At 34.9% G+C, this 15,265-nt stretch overlaps 1 protein-coding gene and 1 pseudogene across 1 annotated transcript; both read right to left on the bottom strand.

Annotated features, from left to right (window-relative positions):
- Positions 1 to 4,021: 4,021 nt before the first annotated feature.
- On the bottom strand, positions 4,022 to 7,246 carry LOC100809477 (probable long-chain-alcohol O-fatty-acyltransferase 1; annotated as a pseudogene).
- Positions 7,247 to 10,370: 3,124 nt separating this feature from the next.
- On the bottom strand, positions 10,371 to 14,371 carry LOC100786451 (disease resistance protein RPM1). The gene is made up of 2 exons (XM_014770316.2): positions 11,537 to 14,371; positions 10,371 to 10,995 (listed from the first exon to the last, which is right to left on the bottom strand). Exon 1 carries the CDS (start codon positions 14,326 to 14,328, stop codon positions 11,608 to 11,610), a length of 2,721 nt encoding a protein of 906 aa, XP_014625802.1. The 5' UTR covers positions 14,329 to 14,371; the 3' UTR covers positions 10,371 to 10,995; positions 11,537 to 11,607.
- Between the last annotated feature and the right edge of the window lie 894 nt (positions 14,372 to 15,265).

Genomic DNA, 15,265 nt, shown 5'->3' with positions numbered 1-15,265 from the left:
TCGTATTGTGTTGGTGTTAATAACACTAAAATAGGCGTAATAATTAACACTAAAAAAATCACATGATTGGAACGTCGGAAACATTGGATTTGGAACACCTCTTACAATCTTTCCTCGGTGTTTTCCTAAAATTCATGGTTGTACAAAGTGGGTCAAACGTCAAAGCATCAAAATTAGAAATATTTAACACAATCTAATTTATGAAAAAAATCCACATTATTAGACTTCAATCGTAATGGAACCTTAAAAACCGACAACATTTATACGAAATATATGCTTAGGACCCTATAAAAACACCAATTAAGTTAATTTCTTCTTAAAATGATACAATGAAATTATTCAAGTATTTATCAACATGAAAATAAAAAACTCAATCCAGTTGAGGTCAACATCTACCAATTCTGAGCACAATAATAGAAAGGATTAAATGGTGAGAATCTTATAATGAAGAAACGTTAACTTTGGTTGGTGCAGGCATATACTTGTCAGACAATTATATCCCTAACTTCTACGTGAGATGTTGTAGGGAAAGAAAAATGAAGCAAATACTAGAAGAGAAAATGAGGCAAAAGTAATTATTTTAGGAATTAGATAATGGTTGCATTTTTTATGGAAGAAAAGAAAAAGGCCACGAATGTCATTCTACAAAGTTATAGATGTGAAAAAGACGCACCTTCTATTTTCAAATTTGGACGTCTGCCGAATATATGCAAAGGTTCTTCAGCACCCCTGCTCCAAATATGTACATGGGGCACATCTTGGATGATCCAGTGGTCTTCTCCTCCATCGGGAGCAATTCGGTGCACCAATTCAGTTGGCATGTACTCGATATAGAGATCTTTAAGTTTCTCCAGGTGTTGAATTCCAGAGGGAGCTGTTTTGAGTTGGGAGAGGCCTTTTAAAACAATTTCTTCCACAGAACACAGTGCTCCTCTGTCGATAAGGATGCACTTCAATTGATGCAAACTTCCGAGGAACAGTCGCTTTAGTTTCTGAAACCCTCCACTTTGAAAATGCAAAGTTTCACCTTCATAAGCATTGTCACTTAACTCGAGGAACAACAACCTTGGCATATTTTTTAGTGATTTCAATGCATCATTAGTCAACCTGGAGCGGCGCAAACACAGTTAACATCCCACTTAGGACAAGCTTCCTAAGTGTAGACATAGCTGACGTAATGTACAAGTCAATTACTTCACTCTCATCAGCTGTACGAATACGTAGTTTCTCAAAGAGTGGCATCTCATTTATTACGGAACACAAAGTCTCTTCGTGTTTTCCCCTAAAATCTAGCACCAACAGTTCCCTTAACTGCTTTAGCTTTCCAACCTCTCCAATGACCACTCCATCATCATCTATAATCACTGGAGGTATCTCTGGTAGGGATGTCATGCCTCCAATTCCATTGAATTGAACAACTAGAATAAGCCAGAAGATGACGTAGCTTTTTAAGCTTCATAATCTCCTCTGGAATCTCAAACACATATGTGTCTCTTATATCCAAGGTCTCCAAAATAGATTTTTTTCTTAATTAGTTTATATGAAAGTTCTATTTTTGGATCTTTATTCTTTGAAATCATTTTTTTCTAATTTGTCTGCTATTTGATCATTTATAAGGAAACTAGTCAGTAACCCGCACAGGTAAGCTGAAAAATACAAATAATAATACAGGTGTGAACTATACAGATATATTATTATACAATATTGTTATTTACTAAATTTGAAAGCAAGTAAATGTGAAAAAAATTAATATAAGTTAAAAAATGAATTACTAGCACATATAACTGATTTGAAGATCAAGCAAAAAAAAAAACAGATATTATATAACAAAATGGAACTAACAAAGTTATAATGTTAAAAACATTGTTTGTAGCAAAACAAAAGTATTTAATCTTATATGTTATAAAAAAATATATAAATGATGCTTAAGATAAACATGATAACATAACATCATGAGATTGTATAATATGGATGAAAATACAATAGTATATTAATTTATTAACTTTATAGTTACAATATTATACAATATTGTAATTTCTTAAATTTAAAAGCAAGTGAATAAGCTAAAATGGATATAGCTCATATTTCGTCTAAGAAATCCTCATCAACAATCATTGACGGATCAACAATTTTTGTCACCAGCTCAAATAAAACTTTTCTAAAGCAATAAATATCATAGACACAAATTTGATGAACCTGTTCGATAGTAAATAAAATTCATGTCATAATAATAGATTGAAAGAAATATTTCTAAATATTTCAACATCTATTTCTCTGCATTCATACGCTCCTCAAGACAGAAAAAAAGAAAACACAATTAACATAAGCACATAAAATAAACCACAACATCAATCACCTAATATAAATGATTCATGAAAGTACTCAAATTTACGCACTTGCACTTTTGAAAGACAGGCACAAACCAACCGAAGTTCTATGAGCTTTTTGTGTGAATGAAATAGTAGAACTTCTCAAGCCAACGGAAATCAGTACATGTTCAACACCCCACATATATCTTGACCAATTAACTACTTCAGGATGAAGAGCATCTCATGATTCTAGATAATTAGAATGACTTTCAACAGACTTTCTGAAAATTTATTTTGCTAGTACAAAACAATCAGGACAAAGTGATAACAACTAAAGAATGTTCCCATTCAACTCTAGATGCCAAATAGTTGAGGCTGACACTAAAATCTTAAAACATGATGTCGTTCACTGAAAGCCACTCAACCAAAAAATTATATATAAAAAAATTATAATTTATACGTCTTATTTTGTCTCAAAAAAATATTGTTCATTATCAAAAGAAATACAAATACATACTCTTATTACTTTATTTTTCGTTTCTAAGCTTACATATCTCTTTTTTTCATAATTAATCATACATTTATACTTATTTTAAATTGTTGTAAAGACAAGAGTTTAATTTTATAAGTATTTTGTATTAGCTTGATCATCATTGAGTTAAACTGTGTCATAAGATCTAATCATTAAATATGAATTTAGCATTGGCCAAAATGAAATATACGAGAATGGTGCCTCATGCTATAAAATACACAAAAAATATAAGGTGTCACTTAGGTAACATTTTCTATAATCTTATGTGACAAAAATCATCTATTTTGATAAATACTTTCTTGATTATGATAATTTTAATTTTTAATCCATTTTAATAATAAAAAAACCATTATAGTCATCATTGGGCTGTTTAACCACTCAAAGAAGGAATAACTGAAGCCTTTAAATATTCTGGCGTGCAACCAAGATCATGTTCTAAATCTTACAGATTCCAAGCAAGTCTTCAAACGACAAATTACCACTTCTGAAGACAATTTTATTTCTGAAGTTCTACAGGCAGCAAATTATAGCTACCCAAATTAATTGCCACGTTTCTGTGCCTCTCGATCTTGCCTTTGACCAATCTAGAAGGAAACTTGGCCAGCTGTAACAGTAGTTCAATCATTTATTACTAACTAGTTGTTATTGCTACAAGGGGGGACACACTTTAATTATAAATCTCCTAATGGATGATATTTTCCTTAGATTAATTGTTATTGCTGCAAGGGGGGACACACTTTTCCTTTATCTATTTTTTTTCTTCCAATTTTGTAAGAAAGAACAATGCATTAATCCAAGATAGAGATGGTATTTTTTTTTAAACCACGTATGTGTATCTTTCATTTGAAACACTATGTGCAATTAAGTTTCTTTTTTTTCAAATATTTAAATAAAGATTTTTTTGCCTTCAAACCTAAACTCATACACCCATATATTTTTTTATACACCCACGTAAATCCAATAAAAACATAAAATACTTTAATGTTTTTAGACTTGCACATTTTCAGATGTTAGCTGTTGAGTCACACTCATCATTTTTCAACATATTCAACATATATGCCTTATTCACAATTAAATAATTCTTAAAAAAAAAAACAAAATGTGTTTACCCTTTAAGGTAAATATTACAATTATAAGTCTCTCTCATCCTTTAACGTTTACTCTCAAGAGTTAAACATTCTCAATGGTATATCTTTGACTTAACAAAATCCACCAAAATTACATACTCTTCACTGGACTTCCTATCCATTTCATTCCTCAACAATTGAGGAAAAAACAGCTAATTCGCCGAGATAGCCAAGAATGCCACTACGAGTGGCCCTGACACGGCACGGTGCAGCCGCCATCCATGACGGAGAACCACCTTCTTAACAGCCACCTCCGCCACCGTGCACACACCGTGAAGCACAAAAATACACGTAACGTCCCACGTGGGAGGTACACGTGTAACATGATAATAGATTAACTCATGCACAAGCCCAGACACAAGGAACGTGGCCAACATGGCAGCTGACGTGGCACACGGGGGACCCACTAAACCTATTGTACAGCTTACGTGGTTGTATACTGTAGAACGTAGAAGACGAGAAATCATAAGTAGACATGGCAATGGGATAGGGTGGATACGGGTATTGTCTCTCCTATTCCTTATCCCGACTCCCCAACATATCCCCATACCCATACCCGATACCCGACGGGTTAAAGTTTATTATCCCATTTCTATACCCATCAGGTACACGTTGGGTATCGGGTATCCCCGACTCTGTCCCATACACAATTCAAATTAGAAAAATAATTTTTTTTGTAAAAAAATATTAAAAATTTGATTTTAGAAAAAATAAATTGATTGTTAAATATTTATTTTTAACCACTTATATATCTATAAATTTATCATAGCGCATGTGTCTACAAAAATCGTTAAGAAAATAATATTAAATTATGTAAAAATTCTAAAATAAAATTAACTAGTAATAAAAATTCTATGCCTTTTGATTAAATTATGTAAAAATTTAAAAGATTTTAAGTGGCGGGATGGGTTCGGGTTCGGGGTCGGGACAGATCTAGTAATCCCATACGCGTACCCGTACCCGATTTTTTATTATCGGGAAAAATCCGAACCCGAACTCATACTCGGTCAACTCTGATATTGTCCGTCAAAGTCGAGACAGATTCGAGCGGTTATCCACCGGTATGGATTTTCTTGCCATGTCTAACCATAAGGTTCCATCTATGACCCCAAAAATCTTGAAGTGAGGATGAAAGGTAGGGTTCGTTGAAGTGTGGTTCTATCTCTAAGCCAAAAAGGGTTTGAACCGGGGTTGCAATAAGAGCAAAAACAAGCTCTAAGCCAAGGTACAAGTGAAGACAATAGAGGAATAATATGAAATGAGGGTGGAAGTATTCATTGTACTCATAAACACGTGCGATCATTGCAAAAATAAGCAATTTTAAGGGCAATAGCCATTTTGGCTTTTGGGTGTTGGTGGTGTTATTTTTATTGGTTGGTGGATGTTGTTTTGGGGTGATGGGGAGGGAAGCTATGGAGATGAAATGGACAATGTTTGGGGGTGATAGGGCAAGAGGGCCTTTGTTGAAGGAAAAAAAAGTAGGAGCTTGAAAATGCCAAGTTGAACAAGGAAGAAGGAAGTGTATCCAACTAAGTTAGGTGAAGAGATGTTCAAGGGAAGGATGATGAAGAGGTAGAGAATAGGGAGAAGGGAGAGAAGTCTCAAGAAGCCCTTTGGTATTCTTGCAGCTATGTAATAACAATAACATAAACCTAAGATGGCTGAAATCCATACTTTGATGAACCTTTCAATTTCACCATATATCTCCTCTCCTTGAATCTATTAGTTGAGTATGTGAAATGTCAACGGAAATTATGAGTATTGTTATAGGGTGAGTCTCGGACATTTTTTTAATCATCATGTGCTATAGAAGACTTTAGACATGAATGATATTATATGTAAATAATTGAAGATGTGTTATAAAATATGCAACACAATATATATTATATTCGAAAGTAAGCGTTGACTGGTTCAATGATTCTTGTTGTTACTGAATAATACTAATGGCTTATATTTTCCTTTTAATTGTTATATATTGCCCCCAGAGAGAGAGAGAGAGAGGTGGCTCGACTTTCTTCTATGATTGTCTCCTGCACGGGACGCCGAAGGGGATGCACTTTTGTTTTTTTTTTTTTTAATCTTTTTTAAGGGAGAAGTGAAGAACAATGCCTTAGTTCAACAAAGAAAAGATATTTTCCATTAAAAATAATCTCTTTGAACCCAATATACTTATTATGTACAATAAAAAGAGTTTTCCAAATATTTAACATAACTACTTAATCAAATCTCATTCAAAATCACTAATTAAGCTAGAATTACAATTTCCTATTAGTTTATTCATGTTTTCCATTATAGGAAGATCGAGAAGATATCTAAATTATATATATATATATCGCTTAAAAAATCAATTTGATGAATCTTGTCCTTTGATGGCTCAAATCCACTCATCCACCATTTCACGGGCTGCAAAAGAAAGAACTTGAGGGAATCTTGAGTTTTCCAATTGTAAAAAATTGTCTGCCTTTGTAGATGATGGCTGGTTGGCCTTAGGGAGACAAGCGTAACCATAAATTGTTAACCAATGATTTCCTAAAATATTCCTTGGCACAAAATGACAAATTCTGTTAGCAAAGAATTAGTATAAATAAAGCAATTGTAAGGCACACATGATATGAAACAAGCTAAGTTTCCTTTCTTTCTTGCCTTGTCTGGAGGTGCTGGCCTCGAATCTAGTTTTCTTTCAAGTGTTCTCTATCAATTTTGGTGCTATCGTTCCATCCGGTCCACACCATGGGTACCTTTGATAAGCTTGATGAAGTCTTACTCAAACTCACCAATCATCAACTATCCCTCGGCGAATCCATGCACTCACTCACTCAGAAAATTGATGAACTCCTTAATCGTGTCACTCCCATCCTCTTGTCATCTTCTTCTCCAACACCTCCACCATCACCATCGGTACCTGCAAACAATCACCAAATGAAATTAGATGTGCCTCGTTTTGATGGCACCAAACCACTTGGTTGGATTTTCAAAATCAACCAATTCTTCGAATACCATGGCACACCAAAGAATGAAAGAATTACCATAGCTTCGTTCTACATGGAAGGCAGGGCACTCACGTGGTTCCAATTCATTCTACATGATCCTTTCTATCCCTTGCCCTCTTTTCTTTGAAGAACTACACCACGAATTGGAGGATCATCTTGAGTATCGACATCTCTGAGAAGCAATCACGGCGGACCCCGACAAGCACTCTGGATTCACTCTTGTTCATAACTTGATCCTCAGGAAGGGACAAATTTGGCTACCAAAGGACCTGCCCCTGATTCCCACATTAGTGGTTGAGTATCATACAACACCCACGAGAGGCCACATGGGGATTTGGAAAACGATAGCTCGCTTGACGGAAAACTTTGAATGGTCAGGACAATGAGAAGATGTCACGAAGTTTGTCTCGCAATGTATTGATTGTCAGCATGCTAAGTACGAGACACAAAGAGCAACAGGATTACTATGCCCTCTGCCAATTCCCCATCGACCTTGGGAAGACTTATCCCTGGACTTCATCATCGGGCTCCCACCATATCACAGCAACACAGTTAATACTGTAGTGGTTGATCGATTTTCAAAAGGCGTTCATCTTGGCATGTTTTAGCGACACACACAGTCCATGCAGTAGCCTCTTTGTTCATGGAAATCATGGGCAAGATTCACGGCCTCCCTCGCAGCTTGGTCTCCGACTGTGATCCCCTGTTCGTTAGCAAATTCTAGCAGGAGTTGTTTCGTCAGAGTGGCACACAACTAAGGATGAGCTCCGCTTATCACCCACAAAGTGATGGTCAAACGGAGGTGCTAAACAAGGTCATAGAGCAATGTCTGCGCACATTTGTTCATTGTCAGCCAAGGGAATGGGGCAAGTTTCTTCTCTGGGTGGAGTGGTCTCATAACACTTCATGGAATGCGGCAACAGGCACCACTCCATATGAGATCACATTCGGGCGCAAATCCTTTAATTTTCCTGAATATATCGCGGGTTCTTCAGCTTTGGATGCAGTTGACGAAATGTTGACCAACAGAGAAGAAACATTTCAGGTCATTCCCAAGAAGCTTCTCAAAGCACAAGACCATGTGAAATAACTGCAGATGCTAAACGAAGAGAGGTAATCCACCAACCAAGAGATTGGGTTATGCTTAAATTAAGGCCCCACCGAAAAGTCTCCGCTAAGGGACCACAAGCAATCATAGGCAAGTTGGCTAAGAGATTCTACGACCATTTCAAGTTCTAGAACGCATAGGACCTGGGCATACCGCTTGAAATTGTCGGAAGAAGTCCACATATATCCTGTTTTTCACCGCTCCCAGTTGAAAGCATTCAAAGGCTCCCCAGAACATATTCAGGAAGTTCACTTTCCAAAACAATTTGTTCAACACCAACCAGTCATTACTCCCTTAGCTAGCCATATTAGATTATCGGCGAGCTTTAGAACAAGGGCCTTGGGAAGTGTTGGAGCAATGGGAAGCGCTATCCCCGGATGACACCTCGTGGGGGAATTGGGATCAATTATGTGAGGATTATCACCTTGAGGACAAGGTAATTTTACAAGGGCCGACAAATGATACAAAAGCTGGGGCAGTTAACAGAGAACACAAAACAGAGGTACAAACACAGAAACCAAGGGTACAGATAGCAAGAAAGTAAAGAGGGCCATCACAAAGCCCTCTTACCTCAGAGACTACGTATGAGAAGGAAAAGTGAGAAAGGAAGCTGACCTGGAATGAAGAATTGCTAGATGATGGCTGGTTGGCCTTAGGGAGACAAGCGTAATAATAAATTGTTAGCCAATGATTTCCTAAAATATTCCTTGACACAAAATGACAAATTCTGTTAGCAAGGAATTAGTATAAATAAAGCAATTGTAAGGCACACATGATATGAAAAAAGCTAAGTTTGCTTTCTTTCTTGCCTTGTCTGGAGGCTGGCCTCAAATCCAGTTTTCTTTCATGTTTTCTCTATCAATATATCTTTAATATAGAATTTTAACTGAGGAAAGTAATTTATCAGAAAATTTAAATTTCTTTAATATAAAATTCATTGTTTGGATGTTTTTTTTTGAAGAATTTAAATTTTTGGAATTTCAAAACATAATTTTAAACCACTAAAAATGTGGAATTTTAACTTCCTTCTAAAAGGTGAGAAATTGAAATTCTCTTCTTACATTAGAACTTTCCAAAAAGTTCGCGTATTTCCTTTATAACCTTCATCCTCTTTTTCACCTAAAATTCCGAAATCGCATTCTCGAACTTGTGACTCATTTTCTTTCACCCTCAATTTTAATTTTTTTTTATACAAACACAAAATTTTGAAAATAAAATAATTTCAATTGAGGTATTTGAAATTCTTAGAATTTAAAATTCCTCAGAATTTTAAATTCCCTCATTCAAACACACTCATAGTATTTTCATTTCAGATTTCTTCTTTTATTCCGAAAACCATAAATGCATATGCTACATGTTGCCATCGTTGTATGTCCAATATGTTTGTTATACCTCAAGTGTACCTTACACAATCATAATAGTGGTTTAGAAAGTATGGATATCAAACCCAAATGACAAGTTGTATTCCCAATTAGTCAAGTTTATTAAATTAACAGTTGAAGTAATTAAAAAGATAATTTAAATAGTTTTAGGGTTTTGGATTTATAAGTAAACAAATATACAAATATAAAAAAGGGTTCATTGATGATAAGAGTGATTAGGGGTTATGACTTACTAGTACTAATTTTCTTTCAACCCTAGTTGTAATAAAATGCTTTCTCCAATTAATTACTCATTCACAAAATCAACTAAAGTCTATGATCAAGGTTATAAGGTGCTTCTTGCCTTAAATCAATACCCCAATGATCATTGGTTCTATCAATTTAAGTAAAAAGAAAATCAATTATAGGAAATATTAATTAAAGATTAATTAATGTATTGGAGATTACCCAAAGAGTTTGATCATGCAATTTGACATAAAACATTCTCTACCTAAATCTACCAATTACATGATTAGTATTATGCAATTGATTAAGTATTAAAATGATTGGTTTCAAATAAACAGTAAAAACAAGAGAATTAATTAACATAAAATCAATGAGAAATTTCATTAAAAATGAGGAGAATGGTACAAACGAAAAGTTATCTAATAATCTTCGGACTAGGAGGACTAGTTCCTCATGATCAGAACAACACTAGCAATCCTAGACAAAATAAACATAAATATACCAATAAGTAGGAACAATGATCATAATCCATTCTCGCGATGTTAATTAAGTTCTTCGGCTCTTAAAAGCTTTCAAGGTTGTCTCAAATTCGTAAAAGATAAGAAGAAAACTCCAAATAATTGAAAAATAATTTTTACATAGTCTATATTATTTACTATTGTAATTGAAGGTGAATATATCTTAACTCAAAAACTTTTCCGCAATTGAAAATTCTAAATATTTAGAATTTCTCAATTAGGGTAATCATTAGGTTCAAGAATATCTAAATTATCGTAATTGTTGATATTTATTACTATAGAATCTCCAATCTTGTTGCATTATACCTTAAATTCAATCCTTATTTCAATTTCACAGTTGTAGATAGGAATATACGATCAAGGCACTATAAGTGACCAAATGCCAATTTATAAAGGCATTAAATTAAAACAAAGACAAACAATCAATTTAAAAGAAATGAACTTGAATTATAAACAAGAATTCAAATTACATCAAGTTAACAAAAATTTGAATACACATTTTAGAAAAAAGAGAAACAAGAGAAAGAGAAGAAGGAAGCTTAAAAAATCAATTTGATGCCTCAAATCCACTCATGCATCCACCATTTCACGGGCCACAAAAGAAAGAACTTGAGGGAATCTTGAGTTTTTCAGTTGTAAAAAATTGTCTGCCTTTGTAGGAACACTATTTTTAGCTTCTTTGTATTGTGTTGGTGTTAATAACGCTAAAATGGGCATAATAATTAACATTCGAAAAACCACATGACTGGAACGTCGGAAACATTGGATTTGGAACACCTCTTACAATCTTCCCTCAATGCTTTCCTACAATTCATGGTTGTACAAAGTGGGTCAAACTTCAAAGCATCAAAATTAGAAACATTTAACACAATCTAATTTTTGAAAAAAATCCACATTATTGGACTTCAATCGTAATAAAACTTTAAAAACCCACAACATTTACATGAAATATATGCTTACGACCCTATAAAAACACCAAGTTAATTTCTTCTTAAAATGATATTATGAAATTGTTCAAGTATTTATCAACATGAAAATAAAAAACTCAATATAGTTGAGGTCAACATCTACCAATTCTGAGCACAATAATAGAAAGTATTATAATGGTGAGAATCTTATAATGAAGAAACGTTAACTTTGATTGGTGTAAGCATATACTTGTTAGACAATTCTATCCCTAACTTGTACGTGAGATGTTGTAGAGAAAGAAAAATGAAGCAAATACTAGAAGAGAAAATGAGACAAAAGTAATTATTTTAGGAATTAATGGTTGCATTTTTTATTGAACAAAAGAAAAAGGCCATGAATGTCATTCCTCAAAGTTATTGATGTGAAAAAGACGCACCTTCTATTTTCAAATTTGGACGCATCTTAGTGATGACTTCTGCCGAATATATGCGAAGGTTCTTCAGCATCCTATCTACAGATAAGTACATGGGGCACATCTTGGATGATCCAGTGGTCTTCTCCTCCATCAGGAGCTATGCGCTGCTCAAATTCAGTTGGCATGACGTCGATAATGAGATCTTTAAGCTTCTCCAAGTGTTGAATTCCAGAGGGAACTGTTTTGAGTTGGGAGAGGTCTTCTAAAACAATTTCTTCCACAGAACACAGTGCTCCTCTGTCGATAAGGATGCACTTCAATTGATCCAAATTTCCGAGGTACAGTCGCTTTAGTTTCTGAAACCCTCCACATTGAAAATGCAAAGTTTCACCTTCATAAGCATTGTCACTTAAATCGAGGAACAACAACCTTGGCATATTTTTTAGTGATTTCAATGCATTATTAGTCAACCTGGAGCCGTTCAAAGACAGTTGCACAAGATTTGGGAACTGTGAAATCCAATTTGGCAACCTTGTTAACTTCCCAAATAGGACAAGCTTCCTAAGTGTAGACATAGGTGACGTAATGTACAACTCAATTACTTCACTCTCATCAGCTGTTTCAATAACTAGTTTCTCCAAGAGTGGCTTCTCATTTATTAAGGAACACAAAGTCTTTTCGTGTTTTCCCCTAAAATCTAGCACCAACAGTTCCCTTAACTGCTTTAGCTTTCCCACCTCTCCAATGACCACTCCATCATCATCTATTTTCACTGGAGGTATCTCTTGTAGGGATGTCATGCCTCCAATATTCCTCCATATTGAACCCATGATCATATTAGAAGCCTGAAGACGACGTAGCTTTTTAAGCTTACTAATCTCCTCTGGCATCTCAGACACACCTGTGTCTCTAATATCCAAGGTCTCCAAATTCAGGAGCTTACCAATGGATTTTGGTAGACTTTTTATCCCTGTATACCGGAAGCTTAAATACTTCAAGTGGCATAAATTCCCCAAATTTTCAGGAACATAACGTAAACCAGAACCTTCAAAATCAAGTACCTTCAATAGCATGTAATTTGTAGGGATTTTGTTTACTAAGTGTTCAGATACTTCTTCATCTTCTCCTGTGCTAATAAAAATTGACCGAATGGGTGAGCTTCCTATACGTCCACTAAAATCATCGGTTGCAATTGTCAGGCGTCGAACAATCTTACTTGATACCGATTGATCACGCCCATCAATATACTGACAAAACCCTGTATCCTTCACTTTTCTAAGGATCATGTCGTGTATTAAGTCATGAACACGACACCTTTTAACTTTGCCATCAATTCTAAATGAGGATACTTGCACCAAACTTCTACGGACCAACCCTGATAAATATTGTTGCCCAACTTCTTCCAATGTTTTTCCGGTTTCATGTTTGACAAACCCTTCGGCTATCCACTGTCTAATCAATCTATCAGATTTAATTTCATAGTCCTCCGGATACATTCCGAAATACAATAAACATGATCTGAGATTGATCGGCAAATCATCATAACTTAAACCTAAAATTTTTGTTATACTATTTAACTCAGAATTCCTCTCCAAGTCTAAACATTGATCTCGACTAAATTGTCCCCATTCAGGTGCACTTTCATCTTTTTGAGACAAAAGACCACCAATGGCCACTATTGCTAGAGGTAAACCTTTACACTTTCTAACAATTTCTAGAGATATATCTTTAAGTTCTTCTGGACAATCTCCATCGGAACTATACTGAAATGCCTTCATAGAAAACAATTTCAATGATTCTTCTTCAGTTAATGGCTCTTCTAGCTTAAGCACCTCAACAAAAGAAGATTTCTTACAATATCCCGCAACCTTCTCATCCCTGGTTGTGATTAAAATCCTACTTCCATTTTTATTATCAATTACAGCAGATTCAATGTGATCCCAAAATGTTTCATTCCATACGTCATCAAACAAGACAACATACCTCTTGTTGCGCAAGCGGTTTCTGACTTCTTCGGTCAATGACTCCATGTTAGAAACATCCTTGGGAGGGTCCTCCTTTTTCAGTTTGCAAAGCTCATCCAACAAACGCCTCAGCAGTCCTTCTGCAGAGTAGGATTGAGACACTGTGATCAATGCATGGCACTCGAAATTGTTACGCACCTGGTCATAAACTTGCTTGGCAATAGTGGTTTTTCCCACCCCAGGAATTCCCACCACAGAGATGACAGTGCGTTTTTCTCTTCCCTTTGTCAACCAATTTTTCAGTGTATCTCTAGGGCCATCAAGCCCCACAACATCATCTTCCTCGATAAAGAGAGGATCCATTCGAAGTTTCTGCCAGGTGACATCTTGATTTCCTCTAGAACTTGTTAGTCTTGGTTCTAAAGGAAAATGGCTTTGGAAACCATCTCTTTCAGCACGAACAAGCGATTTAACATCCTGAATCTTATATGCACTTTGAAGGAGAAGGATTTGAGTTTTGATGAAGGCAACAGCCTCACATAGTAAATCTGCACATCGAGGATCATCAGGTTGCTTATCCTCACAGGAGATGTTATATTCATCGATGACATCTTCCATGCGAAAAGCTGCTTCTCTCAGCCGCATCACCCTTTCTTTTATTCTATGACGCCTTCCATCATCTTGTTCAGCTTCAGCCACTTTATCAGCATCATTAATGAAATCTTGAAAGCTTTCAAGTTCATCTGTAATGTCTCTAACTTCTTTTGGGAGATCTCTCACCATTTTGACAGCTTCCAATATTTTTGGAAGGGCATGCTTACCAGCCAAGGACACTGCAGTTTCTGCCATTTTAGTCTAGCTAGTTAGCGCTGCTTTTTGGTTTGTTGTGATTGCAAAACTTGATGTTCTTGAACATTATATATAGCCATGTCCGTAGTAAGAGGGGGACAATTGATTAATATTTAATATTCTTTTATTCAGCAAGTTGGATGTATTGCTAATTATAAAGTAGTTATTTATTCCAATTAATACGAAGTCATAATAGTTGGCATGTGGAACTTAGAGTATCATCCACTTGTCCTATAAACACATGCTAGATATGACCAGCGCTAGTTTCAGACGCAGCTGAACGTGCATGTCAGCACTGAATTTGCCATTGTTAATGTTAATTGTTTGTCACTGTATCCATACCATATCAAGCTACCACATAATTGAAGATTTATGCGAATGAACCATAAAAAATCAAATAAAAAAACTTGATAACACAGTTTAATTCGAAATTTTAAGATTCGGATTTTGAATCTTCTTTTCACTTGTATGATACAATTTTCCACTTCTACTCTTGATTTCACATCACACTTATACTCTCCAATATTATGAAAACTAATATCTTAGAGAAAACTAATTATTTGTTTCAATGATGTTAGTCTGTATTATTAGCTAGTTTTACCAACAAAATTAAACGGCCATGCTTGTCAACTTAATAGCCTGTTAGGAATAAACTAATATTTGCTTTAGAATGTTCTATTGGCTCTGATGCTGTAGGCTCATACTTCCGTCAACAATTTATTTGCTTAACAATAACATCTGAACTCAGCAACTACAAAGTTTAAACGAATAGAAAAGACAATCTCTGTGAATATACTTCTTATTTTGAGTATATATAACTTTTGTTTTTAAAATTTTCTACATAATTAAATATAAAATAAAGATTCTTTTTTTAATTTTTTCTCTCATAAAAAAATCACTAAAGATGAACAAATCAGATTCTCTAACATAAATTATT

This window comes from Glycine max, chromosome 18 (assembly GCF_000004515.6).
Source record: "Glycine max cultivar Williams 82 chromosome 18, Glycine_max_v4.0, whole genome shotgun sequence".
Lineage (NCBI taxonomy): Eukaryota > Viridiplantae > Streptophyta > Magnoliopsida > Fabales > Fabaceae > Glycine > Glycine max.
Note: the sequence above shows the minus strand (reverse complement) of the source record. Positions and strands in the feature narration are given on the sequence as shown.

What these genes read in the sequence shown, in the direction of transcription:
- LOC100786451 (XM_014770316.2), bottom strand. Translation starts at nt 14,328, where the DNA reads ATGGCAGAAACTGCAGTGTCCTTGGCTGGTAAGCATGCCCTTCCAAAA.